The sequence below is a fragment of the Pelobates fuscus genome, chromosome 8 (genome assembly GCF_036172605.1).
Source record: "Pelobates fuscus isolate aPelFus1 chromosome 8, aPelFus1.pri, whole genome shotgun sequence".
NCBI classification, from domain to species: domain Eukaryota; kingdom Metazoa; phylum Chordata; class Amphibia; order Anura; family Pelobatidae; genus Pelobates; species Pelobates fuscus.
Genome location: NC_086324.1, coordinates 145,617,450 through 145,637,263, shown reverse-complemented (window position 1 = coordinate 145,637,263; position 19,814 = coordinate 145,617,450). Strand labels below are relative to the sequence as shown.

The 19,814-nt window shown below is 38.6% G+C and overlaps 1 protein-coding gene across 5 annotated transcripts in view; it reads right to left on the bottom strand.

Moving 5' to 3' along the window:
• The window catches only part of SUN1 (Sad1 and UNC84 domain containing 1), a 67,431-nt gene that overhangs the window by 23,769 nt on the left and 23,848 nt on the right, over positions 1-19,814 (bottom strand). For 2 of the 5 annotated variants that reach the window (XM_063430387.1, XM_063430388.1), the window contains 15 exons: positions 15,183-15,206; positions 14,887-15,096; positions 12,211-12,333; positions 10,908-10,991; positions 10,294-10,413; positions 9,590-9,688; positions 9,003-9,096; positions 8,375-8,433; positions 6,213-6,358; positions 5,006-5,239; positions 4,832-4,909; positions 4,699-4,730; positions 3,614-3,752; positions 614-859; positions 48-132 (listed from right to left, as the gene is read on the bottom strand). In XM_063430387.1, coding sequence (XP_063286457.1) covers positions 48-132; positions 614-859; positions 3,614-3,752; positions 4,699-4,730; positions 4,832-4,909; positions 5,006-5,239; positions 6,213-6,358; positions 8,375-8,433; positions 9,003-9,096; positions 9,590-9,688; positions 10,294-10,413; positions 10,908-10,991; positions 12,211-12,333; positions 14,887-15,096; positions 15,183-15,206 — 1,773 coding nt within the window. The remainder of the gene's footprint in view (positions 1-47; positions 133-613; positions 860-3,613; positions 3,753-4,698; positions 4,731-4,831; positions 4,910-5,005; positions 5,240-6,212; positions 6,359-8,374; positions 8,434-9,002; positions 9,097-9,589; positions 9,689-10,293; positions 10,414-10,907; positions 10,992-12,210; positions 12,334-14,886; positions 15,097-15,182; positions 15,207-19,814) is intronic. The other 3 variants (XM_063430389.1, XM_063430390.1, XM_063430391.1) reach the window with 3 other exon arrangements.

Below are 19,814 nucleotides of genomic sequence, written 5' to 3'. Positions count from 1 at the left end.
TAGATCTGTGCAATAAAAGCTAACTCAGGCAACACAGACGTTCCTACCTCCAGACTCCAATGCATAATCGACCATGCCAGTTCTGTCCTGAGAATACAGTTTTAGTGCGTTTTTGACAATAACGCGTGCTTCCTGTGAATATAAAATAAAAATAGCTGTTAGTAGCTCAGTGCAAGGGGTATCGGCTAGCGCTTGACATGCCCAGGCACACCCTAACGAAAGGCTGAATGTCCTACAGTTCCCCATTTTCTTCTGTATGTTTATGTCTAGAAAAGTTTGCTTAATACCTGGTCACATATTAAGACCATAAACAATTACAATCTTTACAGACAGCTGGTTATCACTAGAACAAAAGGTGCTATTTTGTGCTTTTAAAAAAAAATTATATATATATATATATATATATATAGTTAAAAAAAACTTTCATTCACCCAATTCCATCACCAATATCAGTTAGCGTTGAGTCGCAGGCCACCTCCAACACATAATGTGCCGCCGCCGCCGCCCCCTAGGTTTGAAACAGTTTACCAAAATTCAACTGTTGAATTCTATCAAAGAATCTGAACACAGATCTTTATACGAAAAACAAACATCCCTCTCCATTCTGACTTACATCTTCAGTGATGCCAGATATTCCTCCAGTCACTGCCTGTTCCACGATTGCAGCGGAGGGAACCTGCTTTGTGATGGATACATGGTGAGTAATGTTCTTGAGAATTCGAAGTTCCAGTTCCCTTAGAACATTATTAAAATCGTTCTTGCTCAAATAATTTGCAGAAAGCCATTGCTTGAAGGATTCTGGTAAGTTTTCTTGACTAGCAAACATCATATGCAGTGACTCCCTCACTTTGGCATCCACCTATTTAACAGAAACAGATAAGATTAGGACTTAACGGGATATTATTGAACAGATAAAATACTTGAAGTTCATTTTAATAAGCAACATGTGCCAAATAAGAGTATTACAAAGGTCTCAAAATATTGTACAAGGATATTTCCAATATGTTAACGAACAATGGGATCTACTCCCACTTACAGCTACAGTTCAATGGTTATGTTATCGTTATGTGAAACTCCAACAGTGAATATGGATAAGATTTATTGTCATCATCTTAACATGGAGCTCCAGCATATCTTCAATATGAGCACTTTCCCCCAGGCTGTCCTGATACTTGGAAAGACTCTGCTAAAGTGCAAAGGTGGAGGTTTTATATTAAACCAGTAACTGACTTCATGTATATCAAATAATTCAAATCTGCCAAAAATCCTTTAGAATTGTGTTCCAAATCGCTAGATATTGAATCCTCAGTTACCCCGCATCTATGCTTTGGAGATGAGCACCTTAACTTATCTTTCAAGTATGTTTACTAAAAATCAAATGGTAGTGAAATGAAAATGGGCTTGCAAAATTTAGACAATAGTCCATTTGGAAACATTCTAGCTCAGCTACAATTCCAGTTCGGATATTTAGCCTAAATTTAATAACTCAGTTTTGGTTGACTATTCCTATATTCAGTGAATTTCATCTTATTTTCTACTCAAATTGTTTAGTCCAGTGAGGCAAGATCTAGCCACAACAAATGTTTAACTTGCTTGGGAAGCAGATTGCTACCATTCCACCATCACTCTAAACCGTGCTTTTTGTGAAAAGTTTGCACCTGGAACAAACCTCACAAATATTCAAATTCAAAATTGAATATGTACCACTAAATGACATGTAGCATTCTGTGTGCTATAATTATGCAATATTAAAAAAACTAAACATTCCAGGAATGCATTCATAGCTAGAACAGGGGAAATAAAGCTCCATGATGTGGGGCACTTTGTCATGGATGTGGAATTTATAATGCCCGATGCCCAGGACATGCCGTTCCGGGTGCTAGGTGCTGCTGGGGCCAATTCAAACAACATTCAAGATCCAGTGCACTTACAAATTCACCAAACCGCTATTTCAAAGCATGTAATTTATTTATTTATTTATTTATTTTTTTTAAACATCCCACCGAGGCAAAAAATAATGTGGGTTTAGTTACAGTGCATGATCATACATTGCAATAGCCTGCTACAACGTCAATGAACCCCATTCTTGGCAGGTCCTACTCCAACGCCTAATATATATATATATATATATATATATATATATATATATACACACACATATATATATATATACATATATATATATATATATATATATATATATATATATATATACACACACACACACACACGGGTCATGAGCTTATGAGGGGAAACCCAATCCACATGGCAAACAACCTGAGGGTTTTCTTCGTACACATTTGGAGGGGATTTTGGTACTCTCCTTGGACAACACTGGAGCGCCTGGTTGTCCCAGCATTGTTGCCCAGTGGTTAAGGAAAAGCACTTGTTCTACTTTACTCCCATATTATTGCATTATATTACGTAGGCTAGGTCTGATTTCTTTAATCACCAACTCGTATTTGATTTTCGTTGCATATTCTTTATTATAGATCAAGCAGGAAATTTCATTTCTAGGCAACATTTCTTTCAGATGGAAATACTCACATCACACTTTTCTAAACCTGCATTATATCACTATGCACCGATTTCTCATTGTGATGTGAGACAATAAGAAATAAAAAAAAAAAAAATACCCATGTTCAAACTATAGCAAAGTTAGAGAATACTTCAAGATCAACTAGATTTGCTTCCATTTTCCCATTCAGATTTAATTTGTGAAAATTAGTTTAGCAAATATCTCACTCAATGTCTGCGGCTTAATGCAAGTGCCCCACTCTTTGTAATTGGTATTATTTTGTGTCAGGACCAGTAGATTAGGCTGCCACTTTAGTCCCATGGACTAGATGCACACCACTCTTGGTGTATCTTTAATCCTATTAAACACTAGTTACAGTGTCCCAGTTTAATTTTTTTGAAAAAAAAAACTACAAGATGGACTGAAATCGTGACAAGTCATAAATAAACTTTAAAACCAACTGTCATCAGCAAAGCAGTAGCATGCACAAAGTTACTGTAAATATTTTATTTTTGTTCTTACTCAGACTATGGAGCATATAATCACTCCTAAATAAATAGCAGGCTTCACATTAACACTATCATACCCACACCCTTAGCAACTGTTGGACACAAGCCTGTCCGACACAAAGGGTTATAGCTACAGATGCAACTGGTATATTATTAAGGTTACAAATAAAACAAAAATCCAGGAACACAACTAATTCAGTAGAAGTATAAAGAAAAAGAGCAAACACCCTAAGGCTCTAACCACTATGAAAGTAGTATAGTATACTATTTAAAGTGGCAGTTCTACAAGGACTGACAAATTATGGGTTTACTGGGCAAATTTTCTCAAAGAAGGGTGTTCCCAAACCTCAATTTTTACATTTATCGTTTCTCTCTCTAATACTCTTTCTCCCTGACTATTCATTCAGAAGTTTCTCATACTAGATTATTGCACTGTATCTACAATTCTGTCTACTATACTCTAGTGGTATACATTTAGATAATTTAAGATTAACAAAGTCTTGTAAAATACAAATGAAATTTGAGTAAAGATTGCAAAAAAAAAAAAAAAACTTAAAATTCCCTTAAAATTAATAAAGTATCTCACCTTTTCAAGAACACAATCTGCATGTTCACAGTTAGTCCTGGCTGTTTTCTCCTTCAACAATTCGGCTTTATAAACCGCAAACTCTTGCTCCAGACTCTGAATTTTACTTCTAAGAAAATCCTGATTATCACCTCCACTGCTATAAAACAATAACCCAAACAAAAAAATCAATACATTGCAAAGAACCAAACCTTAGATAAAAACATAGTATTTAAACGGTTGCCAAGGCTGCCCTGGTAAGTATTTTAAATGCACAGTATACCCTTAAAGGACCACTCTAGGCACCCGGACCACTTCAGCTTAAGGAGGTGGTCTGGGTGCCAGGTCCTTCTAGGGTTAACCCATTTTTTCATAAACATAGCAGTTTCAGAGAAACTGCTATGTTTATGAATGGGTTAAGCCTTCCCCCTATGTCCTCTAGTGGCTGTCTCATTGACAGCCACTAGAGGCGCTTGCGTGCTTCTCACTGTGATTTTCACAGTGAGAGCACGCCAGCGTCCATAGGAAAGCATTATGAATGCTTTCCTATGTGACCGGCTGAATGCGCGCGCAGCTCTTGCCGCGCGTGCGCATTCAGCCGACGGGGAGGAGAAGAGGAGGATCGGAGGAGGAGAGCAGAAGGAGATCTCTCCGCCCAGCGCTGGAAAAAGGTAAGATTTAACCCCTTTCCCCTTTCCAGAGCCGGGCGGGAGGGGGTCCCTGAGGGTGGGGGCACCCTCAGGGCACTCTAGTGCCAGGAAAACGAGTATGCTTTCCTGGCACTAGAGTGGTCCTTTAAGGGAACTACCTACATATATGCTTGCTATTGAGCAATGCTAAAATATCCAGGGCTGTGGAAGTGTTGGCACTTCATATCACAGGCAGTAAATGAGTTTTGTATAATGATTTTATCACAGACTACATATACATATACATAAACAGAATATGGTTTCCTGTAACAATGCTGTCACATTTGTCATTGTTCCAGTATTGTCTTGTTATGCAAGTTAAAACAATACTTCTACAGAAAACCTAACTATACGTCACAAACACTGGTCAACAAGACCGTTAAATAATTTTTCACTTATAAAAAAAAAAAACCTTACCTCGTCCTTAACGTTCGGTCTTCCTCGATAGCCTGGAAAGTAACAAATGTATGTCAGGAAATATAGAACGACTATAAATGGAAACTCATTATTAGACATGTGCTACAGGACTCTGGGAACAGTAGCTATATACCTCAGAGAGTTTTCCCAGAAGTGTTTCCAAATGTATGATTCGAGCTTCGTAATCTGTGTTACTTAAATTGGAGTCACCCTACAGATAGAAAAGAGTAAGTCAGTCCCTTAGTCTTAAGTGTTTCTGTAGGACAGGCATTTTTCTCGTCATCACAAACTGACAGTAACTATATACCGTGGATTGGTCCTTCTGCTCAGTTGTCATTCTTGCCAAGCGTTCGCTTAGGATAGCAGTAATTAATTCTGATATCTGGCTCTGGTCACCCATTTTTGCAACCTGTTCTTGAATATTCTGCACCAGATGGACCAGCGTGTCATGGTCTTTAACGTGTTGGCTATGGTTAGCAGCCATTAAAGCTAACCGATTTTCCAATTCTTTCATCTTATTCACAAACTGCAAGTCCATTTCCTAGAAAGACAAAACAAAGGGCATTATAAATAATGTCTGTCCCTTTTCGATTGTTCAAAATTACTTCATGACAACTATGGACATTAAGATTATAGTGTTACGAATAGTTTTTTTTAATTCCTATTGCTATAGCGTCCCTTTACTTGCAGTTAAAAAAAAATATATATATATACTTGATAGCCTATTTACAATATTAAAGGAACACCAACATAACAAAAAAGTTAAATGGACACTGTAGGCACTGTAACTGCTACATCCATATAGCACTAAACTGTTTAATGTTTTAACAGTAATCAAATTCAAGCAGTCAAATGCCCTTATCGCATTCGATTAACGTCAATCTAAACTTTTCAGTCCCCACCTCCTGTTTCTGACTCCTCCTCTACCCAAATAGCTGTGTGGTTCCTCATATCCCCCCTACCAGTACAGGATTTATGGAATACCCAGTTGTGTCTAAGGTGTTTTTTTTTTTTCTTCTTCTTCTAAAAAAACCTTAGACACAACTGGGTAAATCACTAATTCCTGGAATGGACTGGGGTGCACTTGAGGACTGGACTGGGAACCACTAATCTAGATTGTATGTTCCCATGGGAACTGGGCCCTCAACTCCTGTATTGTCAAATGTTGTATTTTCAGATGTATTGTACTTTTTATCGTTTCACTTGTACCAGTTGTACATTGCTGTGGAATGTGTTGGCACTTTATAAAGCATACATAAAATGAATGAAATGACAGAACCATTAGACTCCAGACACTATAACCAGTTCAATGAGAAAGCAGATACTGTGCCTACAGTGTCCTATTAAGCCTTATATTGCCTGGGCGGCACACAAAATATTCATGATTCACGGACAAAAAGTGTGTGTTAAGGCAAGAAACTTCAAACCGGTCATGTTAAAGCAAAACAAGCAGAATATGAAATGCATGCAAATATTTAGATCCTGACTTTTCAGAGAAAGCAGTGGCACTTTACCGGTTTGCCATGGTTGGGTACATCAATATCAGATGTTGGCTTGAAGTTTGTAACCGTGTCTTCAGCAGTTTGTCCTGCATGCATTCTTACACCACCAAATGCTGGAAGCAGTGACCACAAATCTATAAAATTCCAATACCACAGACCTATAGAGAAATTAAAGCAAGCATTTAAACACAGAGTTTATAAACAATTAACTTAAATAGATCATTACAGACTTTTCTAAAGCGCACATTTAGAGAAATTTAAATGTATATGAAGACAACTCAACTTCGCTATGTATAAGTTGTTTCTGGAAGCCTGTATTTTATTGCACAGGACTGACTTAAAATAACACTCCAAGCACCAGAACCACTACATCTTGTTGCGTGGTTATGGTGCAAGAAGTACCCTGTTGCACCTTAATGTAAGGAGATAAACCATATTTGAATGGTTCAAGTTATTACCTGGTGCTTCTCCCCTCAACTACCAAGAGCCAAAAGTTCCTTAGTAGGAACTTTCTTTAGCTCTCCCATGTCAAGCCCTGCAATGATGTGCTTAGCTCACTGGCTGAAAACACCGGCATTACAGGGCATAGCTTGAAAGAGCTAACAAGTTCTTGCTAGGGTACACATAAGCACTACAGTGAGTTGTACTCATGGTGCTTGTAGTTTTCCTTTTCAGTTTATTCTTGTTCACGTACTACTGTCCACAGAATAGGTTTTACATTTTAGCCATGTTCTTATTAGCTGGTATCTTTTTACAGGGGTCAGTTTTTTATTTCAATGAGGAGAGTTTGCAATTGCTATAGATATTACTCAGCACATTTTAATAAAGCATTTATTTATGCTCTGTAAAAAAACATTGAAGGATGATAACTATCTGACATTATTACATTGACACTAAACACCAAAACCAACTTTTTGTGGCATAAAATGTAAAAGGCACACCAAGACATTCTTCATGGGACACTGTACAGGAACTGTGTCAGGTCATAATTGGATTCCACTAACTTTTATAAGGTGTGTTTGTTTTGTTTTTTAAACTAGACTGAAACTGAACAGTAGGATGTGTGTTCTCTGTTAAACAGAAAGCCGATAGGTTTAAAAAAAACAAAACTAAACTAAAAAAAAAAAAAAAAAAATGAAGTTCCACAAATGCAATTCGAAAGGAAAAACTGAGGAAAACCTACAAGAGACTTGACATTTTTCAAGATCAGCTATTTTTGCCCCAGTTTTTCCATTCAGATTTAACATGCAAAAATTAGGAGAGCACTTTTATTAAAGCGAAACTCCAGTGCCAGGAAAACAATCATTTTTCCTGGCACTGCAGGTCCCCTCTCTCTCCCACCCCCCAATCCCCGCTTACTCTAGGAAGCGACGATGTCCCTCGTTGCTGCATCCTCCTCCGCCGCTCCTCCTCTGCATTGCGTCGGCCGGTGGGCGAGACTGATCCCGCCCACCGGCCGGGGAGACCTAATGCGCATTAGCGCGGCAATGCCGCATATGCGCATTAGCGCTCCCCATAGGAAAGCATTGAAAATGCATTTCAATACTTTCCTATGGGGAAATGAGCAACGCTGGAGGTCCTCACATAACGCGAGGACGTCCAGCGACGCTCTAGCACAGGTTTCCTGTGCTAGAAACCAGTAAGTGCCCTCTAGTGGCTGTCTAGTAGACAGCCACTAGAAGTGGAGTTAACCCTGCAAGGTAATTATTGCAGTTTATAAAAAACTGCAATAATTACACTTGCAGGGTTAAGAGTAGTGGGAGTTGGCACCCAGACCACTCCAATAGCAGGGCCAACAAATTAGACCTTTGGCACTGTACCTGCTGCGACCCAAACGCCATGATTCTCAGCAAACATCTAAAGAACGTAGGTGTTTAGTATGTAAACAGTGTAAACGGCAATGAACAAAATTACAAATGTAAGCAGATTCAGAGTTACACAAAACAGATGAGGAGGTTCTCTCATTCTGTTTTGGCCTTAATTTGGCAATTGGTTTCTAGTCCACCACCTATCATTGTCCATGTAAAAATCTTGAACACCGGGGGGAGGTGGAGGGGAGTTTAGAAACTTTAAACCCTAGTCATAGCATATCACAAAAAGAATAAAAATATGTTTAACATTCTGAAAAAAAGTGTTGCAATATTGAATTCACAAAGGAAAAAAAAATAACATACCCAACAGAAACAGTAACAGGAGGAGCAAAGGTAACAATTTCTTGATTTTCGGAAGGCATCTAGGTTTAAAACAAACAATTTTACAATGAAATATTCACAATACCATTCCATACCCTTGTCGTGCACAGAGGCTATCACAGCATCACATTTTCTAACTGGACAGTGCTTCCCTTATGATAATAAAATGTCAAGATACTCACCCAGCAGGAAGTATTGTTAAATGTATCATGTAGTTAAAAATAAAACAATGTTTGCAGATATAACCACACTACAAAATCAAAAACCGCTTTAAGAACACAAGTGTTGTACCAGTCTCCTTAAAACTGCTTAAGTTCTATTGTGTGTTTTAAGTAGATTATTTTCAACAAATGCTTAAGTTAAAAACATCAATATTTTTTGGATGTTTAAGCGACTTGTCAAAAACACAAATATCTGTATACCATATGCCTGTGCTACACATATACACACACACTAAGAGTGTGGTATTTTGTAACATTTGGTCCTAGCAAAACTTGTATGATCAGGCTAGTGCCGCTGCTCTGTTCTAAGCAGTCTATAAGGCAGTCTTAAAGACATAGCACACAGACAAACTACAGATTCATATTAAATTGTATACTCTGCTACTGACCTGGTTAAAACAAACACGTTTAATAAAGATATCAGAGTGGCAAGTTGGTACCATCCTGTGCCTAACCACCAAAACATTCCAGAAGCTGCTCTTCCTGCAAGACAGAGGGGGAAAGACTAGGTCGATATTCAGTGTAAATGCAATATAAAGCCAAGAGTGCATCCAAATGACACTTAAGTTTGACTGACATTCTTTAACATGAGAAGATAAGTAACAAAGCATGCAACTGAATATCAATAGTGCCAAAAGAAATGTGGTTATGATACACAGTTTACCGAATGGCAAGATAAGGTTTCAAAATCTGCTGGATTGTCAGAGTGAGGCTACTGCTTAACCTTTAAATGCCAAAACAAGGTTTACCGATTATGGTTCAAGAAATGTAAACCAAAAAAATAAAATCACACAAACAGAAGGTATGTGCCCCACATGAAATATATAAACAAAGGTGCCCCCCAAAAAAGGACTAATGCAACGTTACCAGTTTGAGCACCCGAGGGGAAGGGGGGGGAGAATTTGTTACACAGACCACCAAAGCAGGCTCAAAAAGGCAAAGTATTCATGCCAACGTGCAAAATAAAAATAATAACCTGGTGATACAATGGCCAACCAAAGAAACGACAACGCCTTCCTGGATACAAACCATCCTGAAGCTGCTACGCTTCGCACAGCTTGCTGCAAAAAGTACCCTAAAATATAGATGAGAGGGGAAGTCATTGATCAGTGCAAGTAGCCCAGGGGAATGTATATTGCAAAATAATAAATCCATAGCTGAGAGAACATGTGTGCCAAAGATGGCCTTTCAGAAGCAAATGAAAAAAAAAAAAAGAAAATGGTATGGAGGGGAGCTAAACAATCTTGCAATGTTTATGCAATAAATATCTGGGCATATTGCCTTCTGAAGTTTATTATCCTCATGTGAATAAAAGGCAGACAATAGTGCTGGCAAAATTCCACAAGCCTGGGGGGAAAAGCTTGCAATACATAAAAAGATGCCAGTTTTAGTTGCAGGTGAATGATTCTGGATAGATTTCAGGATTAAAAAATAATTTGAGTTTAAATATTTGCATTTTAATAATGTGAAACGTGATTAAACTATTGTACAAACAGGATCCTGTGTAAGAAAACAAAAATCAGTATTAAAAGACCACATTATTTAGGCACAGTGCAGATTAAGTGCTGGAGGGGGAAGGGGGAAGAAACTATACAACTTGTAAAAAGGATTTTGTCTAAAAAGTCAGTGCATATATAAAAATAAATGTAAAAAAAGGAAATGAAAAAAATGCATTTAAACCTGCATAAGAAAAGATGTGCAATATGGATGCCGTCACCCTTCTAGCCCGTGAAGACTGCCTGTGAACAGTTTGGACAGTTGTATGTGTTTCGTGATGTTTCGTCCCCTTACAGTCATCACCTGTTAATCATGGTAACAAAGGATTAATATGCGACTTCCACACCACAGTGCAGAAAAGAGGTTTTGCTCAAAAACACTGTTGCACTGTGACTAAAGTGTTAATTCATGCTTTCTGCGCGATTATAAAGTGCAGAAATGTTAATGCCAAATTTGAGAGCCAAAATAGTGTGACATTTTTCCTTTTGCCTTCCTTTGATGTAAAGGTGGCAAATAAATAAAACACACAAAGGAGTTTAATTCACTTTAAATTAATTGTACTGAAAGCGGAGTTTTAAGATGTACCCATAGAAGCTAGGCAAAAGGTGGGGATTTTGAAAAATTATCCAATTCTGTTGGCCAACAGGCTGTTATTTTAGCCTTTTTAATTATATGCATTTTAACATTCACTACAATCCAGTGTTAAGCAAATAAACTCCAAGGTGGGGAGGAGGGTGAGGTTTAGGATTCTAGGGCTTAAAATTAAAGTCAAGCGCATGCATGAGCACCATACTTACACAAAGATTCCCCATTTATACGCAGGTGTCCATCCTCTTTTAGATAGTCTCTCACATTCATACTTCCACAGTAATTCGAATGAGCTGCAACACACACACACACACAGGGGAAAATAAAATAAAAAGTGTCTGGGTCTGGAATTTGCATGAAACCTGGGAAACGGGAACCCAGGCTATGAATTTGATTTGTATATTTTGTGTGCAGTGATAGATAAACAGTTTAGCATGTTTACAGAAACTCTGTCCTATGCACAGAAGTTTATATAATAAATTATGTGACTGCTACAAACTGTTAGACCAGGCATAGGCAACCTTCGGCACCCCAGATGATGTGGACTACAATTCCCTTGATGCTTTGCCAGCATTATGGCAGATTTAGTCCAAAACATCTGGAGTGCCAAATGTTGCCTATCCTTGGGTAAGACCAAAGAAGTGCAGACTATGATCTAGCATTCATTCGTTACCTAAAAGCACAGGTGTGATCGTTAAACTATACATTTGCATGTGCACAGTGAAGACCCAGTGCAAGAGCTTTATTTAATCAGCTGTGCAAAATAAGCAGTTTATTCACTAAACTGAGAATTCTGTTGAACTGGTAACACAAATAGCCATTTACCTTTCTGACAAAACAAGTTTTATTTCTCTAAAATATTTCCTTCAGTCTTGTAACCAGATTTTTTATCTCACCACAATTCTCTTGTACCCCCCGGTTCAGTGAATAAAATACTACGATCTCGCTTTAACAGTTTTGGATATGTTTTTCAGATGATTTAACTTTTTTTAATTTTTGGATTTTTAATTTTTGTTTATTTTTTAGCATTTTGATATATTGATTTTTTTTTTTTTTTTTTAAGGAAAAACATTTGAAAAGGTAAACCGAAAAGCTTATCCAAAATATTAAATTAAGGCCTAAGTGAAGACAAAAATGTGATTTCATCCGTGTCAAAAGGAAACAAAAAATGCCACCCATCACCAACAATGTTTTTGGTCTGATGGATAAACAGCTTGCATCCTTTTATGCAATAAAGGTTCAAGACAGAATATTTGGTTCCAGATAGCCTTAACTTCCTTCTCAGCTGGCAAAAGCACATGGCAACACAAAAAAAAACAAAAAAAAACATTCTGATGCAGAGAAAAATAAACCTACCCCAAGCCATAGGTAAAAGGCACGAATGTAACGCACACGTTTGATTTAGCAATCATTACAGAAAACCCACAAACCAACAGCATGCGTCACCTGTGATTGTGATCGGGTTTGGTGAATTTAATTTGGTGCAGGCGGAAGAACAATAGAAGAATGTACCTTTGAGTTCATAACCAAGCTTCAGTAGGACCATATGAAAAAGGTCAACAATCAGAGCTGCTAAAGTACATGCAGAAGATCTGACCAGCAGCATTGTTTTATGTAAAAAATAGAGCATTTCTCCTATTAAGTAAGAACAAACAAGTACTCAGATTACTAACAAAAAAGGAAAAGGGGAAAAAAATATTCAGGAAGCAAGGCTAAGATGTCCCATTCATGACCTAACAGGTAGTGTTTGTGAATGGGACTAATCATCTTTCAAGGTTGGTCACCATGGGGTTTCATTAAGCAATTGTACTTCAATAAAGTAATACAAATTCTTAACAAACGCAGAGTAGGCTGTTTCCATCAAATACTGAGCAGTGTATGCGCATTGGGTCCTTGAGTGCACTGGACAATGCTGCTTCATGTGTATTTGATCAGTGTTTCAAAGTCAGTGTAAAGGGGGACTTAATGCAACTTGAACTTGATATGCTGTAATATGTTTATATTCAAGTAAATGTATATGTATATTCAAGTAATTGCCAAGACAATCAGTATAAACAGTCTCCTGCCTCTCCAGGAGACCATGTCAGAGACACTGATAAGAGGCAGAGAGCATCCCGTGTAGCCCACTACCACCCTTCACGTTCAATTCTCTATTTGCATTCTACTGGCAAAGTGGCAAGTGTTTTAGTTCTATCGGGGGAACCTCTTCACGTTTTTAGAGATCTTCCACTGATATTCCAACAGAAAATGAGAAATATATGGATTTAATCCGAGTCCACCAAGCTGACATTTTCCAGATCTAGTTTAGAAGACAATATACCACTTAATTGTTTTTGGCTTTATGCTGTGGTTTTCTCTGTATCATAACCATGCCCCATTGCCAAGCCTCCTCTGTATGTACTCTGTTCAGCCAAGTGGAAAGCATTGTGATACAATTTTTCCCTGTATCATATATTTCCCCTTTGCCTTTAGCATGGCTTTGAGATACTACACAGATAAAAGGTCAGTGATTTGATGTGAGGCATAGATATATCAGCAAATCAGCTCCTACTGATCTCTCATTGGCTAAGCTGTATATAAACACAATTAGCAAACGTTTTGTGGAAAGGGGAGGCATGGCTCAGGGGGAGTTTGAAAAATGAAAGAAAATACAGGATGAGCACAATAAAAATACAATTATCACATGTGCTTAAAGAAACACTAGTACTAAAAATATGCATATATATTTAACGTTAGAAGCTACCTTTCTTATGTCACATTCAGTGCTCCCCATAACTAACTTACTGGTAATCCAGTGATAGGACAGTCTCTTGTAAGTAGCCACTCCTCCCTCCCTCATGACTGATTAAATCAAATGCTTCTCGTAGACATCACACCCTTGGCAATAACCACACTCTGCCCATCTGATACTTCTAAAGAAGCAATGAATACATTGGATATGAAGACCTTTCAAGAGGAAGAGATTAATGGCGATCTAGCAGTCATTAAAGGCTCTGTTTCAGGCCAATATAAACATTGCTGTTTATCAGAAACCACAATATTTTACACAGCCAATGAAAAAGAAATATATGCATCAGAACCACTACATGAATATGAAGTGTTTTGGTGTTTAAAGGGACACTATAGGCACCCAGACCACATTTCATTTAAGTGTTCTGTTTGCAGTGTCCCTATCCCCTTAACCTTGTTTTAGAGAAGCTGCAATGTTTTCATTGCAGGGTTACTTCCTTTATCGGCTGTCTACCAGACAGCCACTAGAGGTACTTCCTGCTGTTCCATGAAGTTCAACTCCGTGAAAACGCTGGAAGTCCTCACGCTTTGCCGGGTCTCCCTCACGAAGATGTCTGAGCAGACAGAGAAAGCGCTGAAGGACATTGGCATTGGAATAAGGCAAGTGGAAAAAAGTTTTAACAGTTTCATAGCTAAGCCACGAAGGCGCATAGGGACACTATAGTGTTAGGAACACAGCTTTGTATTCCTAACACTAGTTTTCCTTAAGATGTCTGTTTAAGTTGTGTTGTATTTGGCTAACTTGACACTACCCTCCAAAAGTCTCAGATAATATCAGAGTACTTGCATAGAAAGCATACAAAAAAATGAGACTTAACTTGTAGACTAGTGTGATTTATCCATATGTCAGTAAGTAAAATGCATTGACAATTGTCTCTGTTCTTTCCTTAATGTAGCACCATATGATCCTTACATTCATAAAATTATATATATATATATATATATATATATATATATATATATATATATAGGCTATTTTCTAATGCTATACCTATTGGAATAAATTACCCCTTTTCATAATTTACCAAGTCCTTGGAGTGCAACTCTTTATTTCTGTTTATATATTTTCCCCACCTCCCCTCCCCCACCCCCACCCCAACCCCCTCCCCCTCCCCCTCCCCCTCCCCTTATTATAGGTTGGAAAATTCAATGTGAATTCTGTGTATGCACTTACTGCTTTTAAGATGTCTTTATAGATTTTCAAAGTTTTGTTGTATTCATATTACATTACTACAACACATCACAAAGTTACAATTTTATTTTTCACAAACATATTTGTAAACTATAGAGGACAAACCTTAAACATTCTAGGATGTGCCGTTTCCTTTTAAAAATAATTTCACTCAAAGCATTGTAATGTGACATGGGAATCACGCAGAATTAAAATTAAAAACTTACTTGACTTCTGTTTTTGGCTCCTGTCTCTGGAGTACACTGTTGAGGCTGTGTGTTTGTTTGCAGACTTTGCATGGGATGTAGAATATGCTGTGAGGACATCATTCCTATCAGACAGTATGCTACAGTCATTGCAGGTGTAATTAATCATAGTGGTTTGTGTCTGGGCAGAGTTTAAATCTCCATTGGCTTGAATCACTGTAGTTTCACTAGCTAAACAAAAGAAATGAGGGTGAGATAAAAACAAATCACCCTGAAATCATTCATAGCTATGGGGACAATTTATTTTTTTAATTTACCTTTTGGATCATCATCATCAAGACCTTAAGGAAGGAAAAAAAAAAAAAATTAAGAGCCTTTTATTTTCTTAAACTACCAATTTGCCATGTAGTTTCAGTTTAATCTGGTTGCAAACAAGTATGTAAACATAAATGAAGGCTAATACGTTCATAGACCGTTCTAGAAAAGACAAAGTCAGAAAATGTTGCTAAGTAACCCGGAATTAGTAGAATGGGAATTTTAAAAAAATCACTCCAGGACCAAAATGTAGTATATTATAGACATGTGCAACAATTACATTTATGGCAGAATGACTTATCAGTCAAAAATAGTTACTGTCATCAAAATCTCATTGATGATGCTTCCAGAATTAAAAACTATACCAGTTACAAGTATCTATCATGCAAAAATACAAAACAACTAAATGTATCATTGTAAACAAAAGAAAATGTTAAATATATATTTTAAGGGAAACCGTATAATTCCAATAAGCCCTATCTGAATTGTATACATGTAGCCATTAGTTTAATTCCCAAGTCTGAAAATTCCTGAAATGTTTCATATGTTGCTTTTATATTTTCGAGTGAGATAAAGATCTATGGAGAATCCAATGCTCTTTTCACCATCTTCTAGAAGTCCCTATTTTGTACATCAACCTTGCAAAAGTATTATAGTGAAAAGGAGCAGGTCCTGTGTTTTACCCTTCAGGAGCTGAAGACGTTACACTTGTCTAAAAACACCCCCTTCTCTCAACTAAATCTTTTCCGAATGCACTCTCAGGTTAACAAAATGTCAAGTTGTCCAATGGGATTTTGTAAAAACACAGATGCCAGTAGATGCCAAAGTGAGATAGGGTCACTTTAGGTCACTAATTGAGAGTAAATGAGTTTCATCCTTCTATTACCCCAGTAAAGATTGATATGAATCTTTCAATATGCAGATAAGCCTGCCTGGAATTTATGCCACTCTTCCTTTTATGTATATATATATGGTTAACACAAACACATCGCGCGTCTATCCTCAATGGAAATTTGGAAGAGAGGATACAAGAAGGAACAATTCACTGATATATGTGAGAATCTTCTTCGCATTCATTTAATTCTGGTTTGTGTTCAGGCTGCTTAATTTGGAGCAGAGACAAGATGCTCACGAGTCTAAGCTTATCCAGATCATGCGCCACACAGAAGACCTCGGCAACCGAGGCAGAAGAAACAACCTCCGTGTGTCAGGCATACCGGAGGCGCAGGGGGACTCTAAAGACATCAGGGATATCCTCCAAACCCTCTTTAACAATATATTACAACATACCACAGATACCCCTATACTACTGGACAGTGAGCAAAGAGTGGTAAGACCTCAAAGATTGCCGAAGGACATCCCCAGGGACATTTTATGCAGGGTTCATTATTATACCCTAAAATAAGATTGCACCAGGACAGGAACTCCCCGGCTCTAAACAGGTCCTGCACACAGATCCAAATACTACCCGACATGGCCTGGCAAACGCTCCAAGGGAGGAGAGCTGTGAGGCCTATAACCCAGGCCCTACAGGCGAAGGAAATACGCTACCGTTGGGGCCATCCATTCTCCCATACGGCATCACACCAAGGTGTATAGAACAGCATTGCCATTGTGCTCGACGTGCCAGACTTCAAAGCATTTGATCTTCCTCAGGTAGAGATTCGAGACTGGTATGACCCCTGGTCACAAGGAGTCCTACAGGCTTTACCACAAAGGGCCCGCGGGAGAGGAACGGCGGAGAAGATGAGAACACCAGGAAAGAGGCTCCCCTTTACACGCGCGTCTAGGCCACGACCGGCCCTGCGAGACACCTAATATGCCACCCTGAAATAGGGGGTCAAAACACTACCCGGGCAAGGGGTAAAGCGACAAAAGTTGGACACTAATCGCTTTGGGAACACCTGTTCCACCTCAACTGACCAGCCCAATAACAGATATGGACTTTTTTTTTGCCCTAAGTTGAACGATATGCAAGGACACCAACACCAGGGTGCAAGTAACGTATTATGCACCATATAACGTGGTAGTGGAGAATGTATAACAATGGTACACGGCAACCGCCTATAGAGTGATATAATAGGGCTGGGGAGCTGGGGGGATTGCCATTTGACAGGTGGGGGTTGGGGGGGGGGGAGGAGGGAAGAGGGGTCAAACTCCACTAGGGAATTTAAGACGTCACGTGTACACAAAGCTAGTACCAAGATCGGGGTCAGGATTTCATTCCCCTTCAATAATTATAATTGCTCAAAAATTGGGAAATGAATGTTTCTGCATCATAAGTATTATATGTATTGTTCATTTGTTTATTTTTTAGGAGGTGGTACTACATGGGGCAGCCCTATCCCCAAACCGAATCACTAGTAAAGATAACAGTAGACCCAAACATACTCCAAACGGCGCTTAGATACGAGTAATTGAAAACGGTTGCAGGGAACCGCAACAAGAAATAACACCTGTAGACAATCACAGTAGTTAGCCACAACACATTACTATTTTCATGAAACAAGAATATTAATCCCCCTAAGTTACTGGATAAGGTTACAAGCGGTGCAATAACCCAACTTCTATACTACAGAGTAAGTATTCCCGACTTAACTACTAAAGCTGACGGTGAAAGATCGAGCACCGACTCCTATCTAGTTAGTGGAAACACTAATTTAAGTGATTTCAAGGACTAGAAATCACTTCTTTTACAAGTTCATTGTTTAGACAGTTTCATTATAACTTAGTTTAGTTATTTAGTTATTTTTTACTTTACATCGCACGCACAAAATTCATACATCACTGTAACTTAGCATTAACCAAAAACACATCGGGGGAGCTACCATGGCACCACCCAGGGATCGTACGACTACCATAGACATATTAAATATACTCTCTTACAATGTCCGGGGGCTTAACTCACCGGAAAAGAGGCACATGGCACTTCGGGATTTCCACAGGCTACAAGCAGATATGGTATTCGTGCAAAAAACGCACTTCAAAGGACCCGCAGCCCCAAGACTGACCAATAAGCAGTATCCTCATGTATACAATAACTTTACCCATAGTAAATCACGGGGGGTGGCAATTTTAATAGGAGCCTAGCTTCCATTTGTCTACCAATACCATGCAGATGAATCAGGAAAGTAGGTCATCCTTCAAGGCTCGATTAGCAACTTCCCTATAACTCTAGTCAACATTTACTTGCCAAACACACGACAACGTCACACTCTTCATAGAATACTAAAGTCCAACAATGCGCTACAGGGGCTTTAGTTGTGGGTGGTGACTTTAACATATCTATAGATGCCCAAAAAGATAGCACTGTACAACATTCCAACCACCTACACCGAGTCAGAACACAAATAAAACGACTACTACATAGTCATCAACTAGTAGACTGTTGGAGAGCTACAAAGGACTATACATTTTACTCCAAACCAGCCTCCACTTACACGAGAATAGACCTCTTCCTCACCACATAGGGATCTCTCACTGGTGACTTCGGCGTCAATCGGCAGCATTACCTGGTCGGATCACGCCCCAGTCCATCTACAAATACGGATTTCATCCTTAGCAAAGGGCAAAGGCCAGTGGAAACTGAATACCCCCATACTACACAATACTAAGGCGAAACAGGCGATTGCCAAGACCATATACCACTACTTCCAAGACAATGCCACACAAGATACTACCCCTTTCCTTCAGTGGGAAGCACATAAATGTGTGATTAGGGGGGTGAAATAATAAAATGGGGCTCCTTTCTTAAAAAAAGAAAGTATTAAGAGACCAGCGGAATTACTGCATAACATAAAAGATCTGGAAGAGGCACACTAAGATATGTAACAGGGTTGATGTTCCAGGAGGGATAAGCCAAATGGCAAATGATTTAGGTAAACTAGAAAAATGGTCAGAGTCTTGGACGTAAAAACCCAAGGGCAGAGTACAGAATATTTGATAGAGTCCTAACCTCAACATCTGAGGAAAGGGATTTAGGGGTGATTATTTCTGAGGACTTAAAGGTAGGCAGACAATGTAATAGAGCAGCAGGAAATGCTAGCAGAATGCTTGGTTGTATAGGGAGAGGTATTAGCAGTAGAAAGAGGGAAGTGCTCATGCCATTGTACAGAACACTGGTGAGACCTCACTTGGAGTACTGTACACAGTACTGGAGACCATATCTTCAGAAGGATATTGATACCTTAGAGAGAATTCAAAGAAGGGCTACTAAACTGGTTCATGGATTGCAGGATAAAACTTACCAGGAAAGGTTAAAGGATCTTAACATGTATAGCTTGGAGGAAAGACGAGACAGGGGGGATATGATAGAAACATTTAAATACATAAAGGGAATCAACACAGTAAAAGAGGAGACTATATTTAAAAGAAGAAAAACTACCACAACCAGAGGACAGTCTAAAACTAGAAGGACAAAGGTTTAAAAATAATATCAGGAAGTATTACTTTACTGAGAGGGTAGTGGATGCATGGAATAGCCTTCCAGCTGAAGTGGTAGAGGTTAACACAGTAAAGGAGTTTAAGCATGCGTGGGATAGGCATAAGGCTATCCTAACTATAAGATAATGCCAGGGACTAATGAAAGTATTTAGAAAACTGGGCAGACTAGATGGGCCGAATGGTTCTTATCT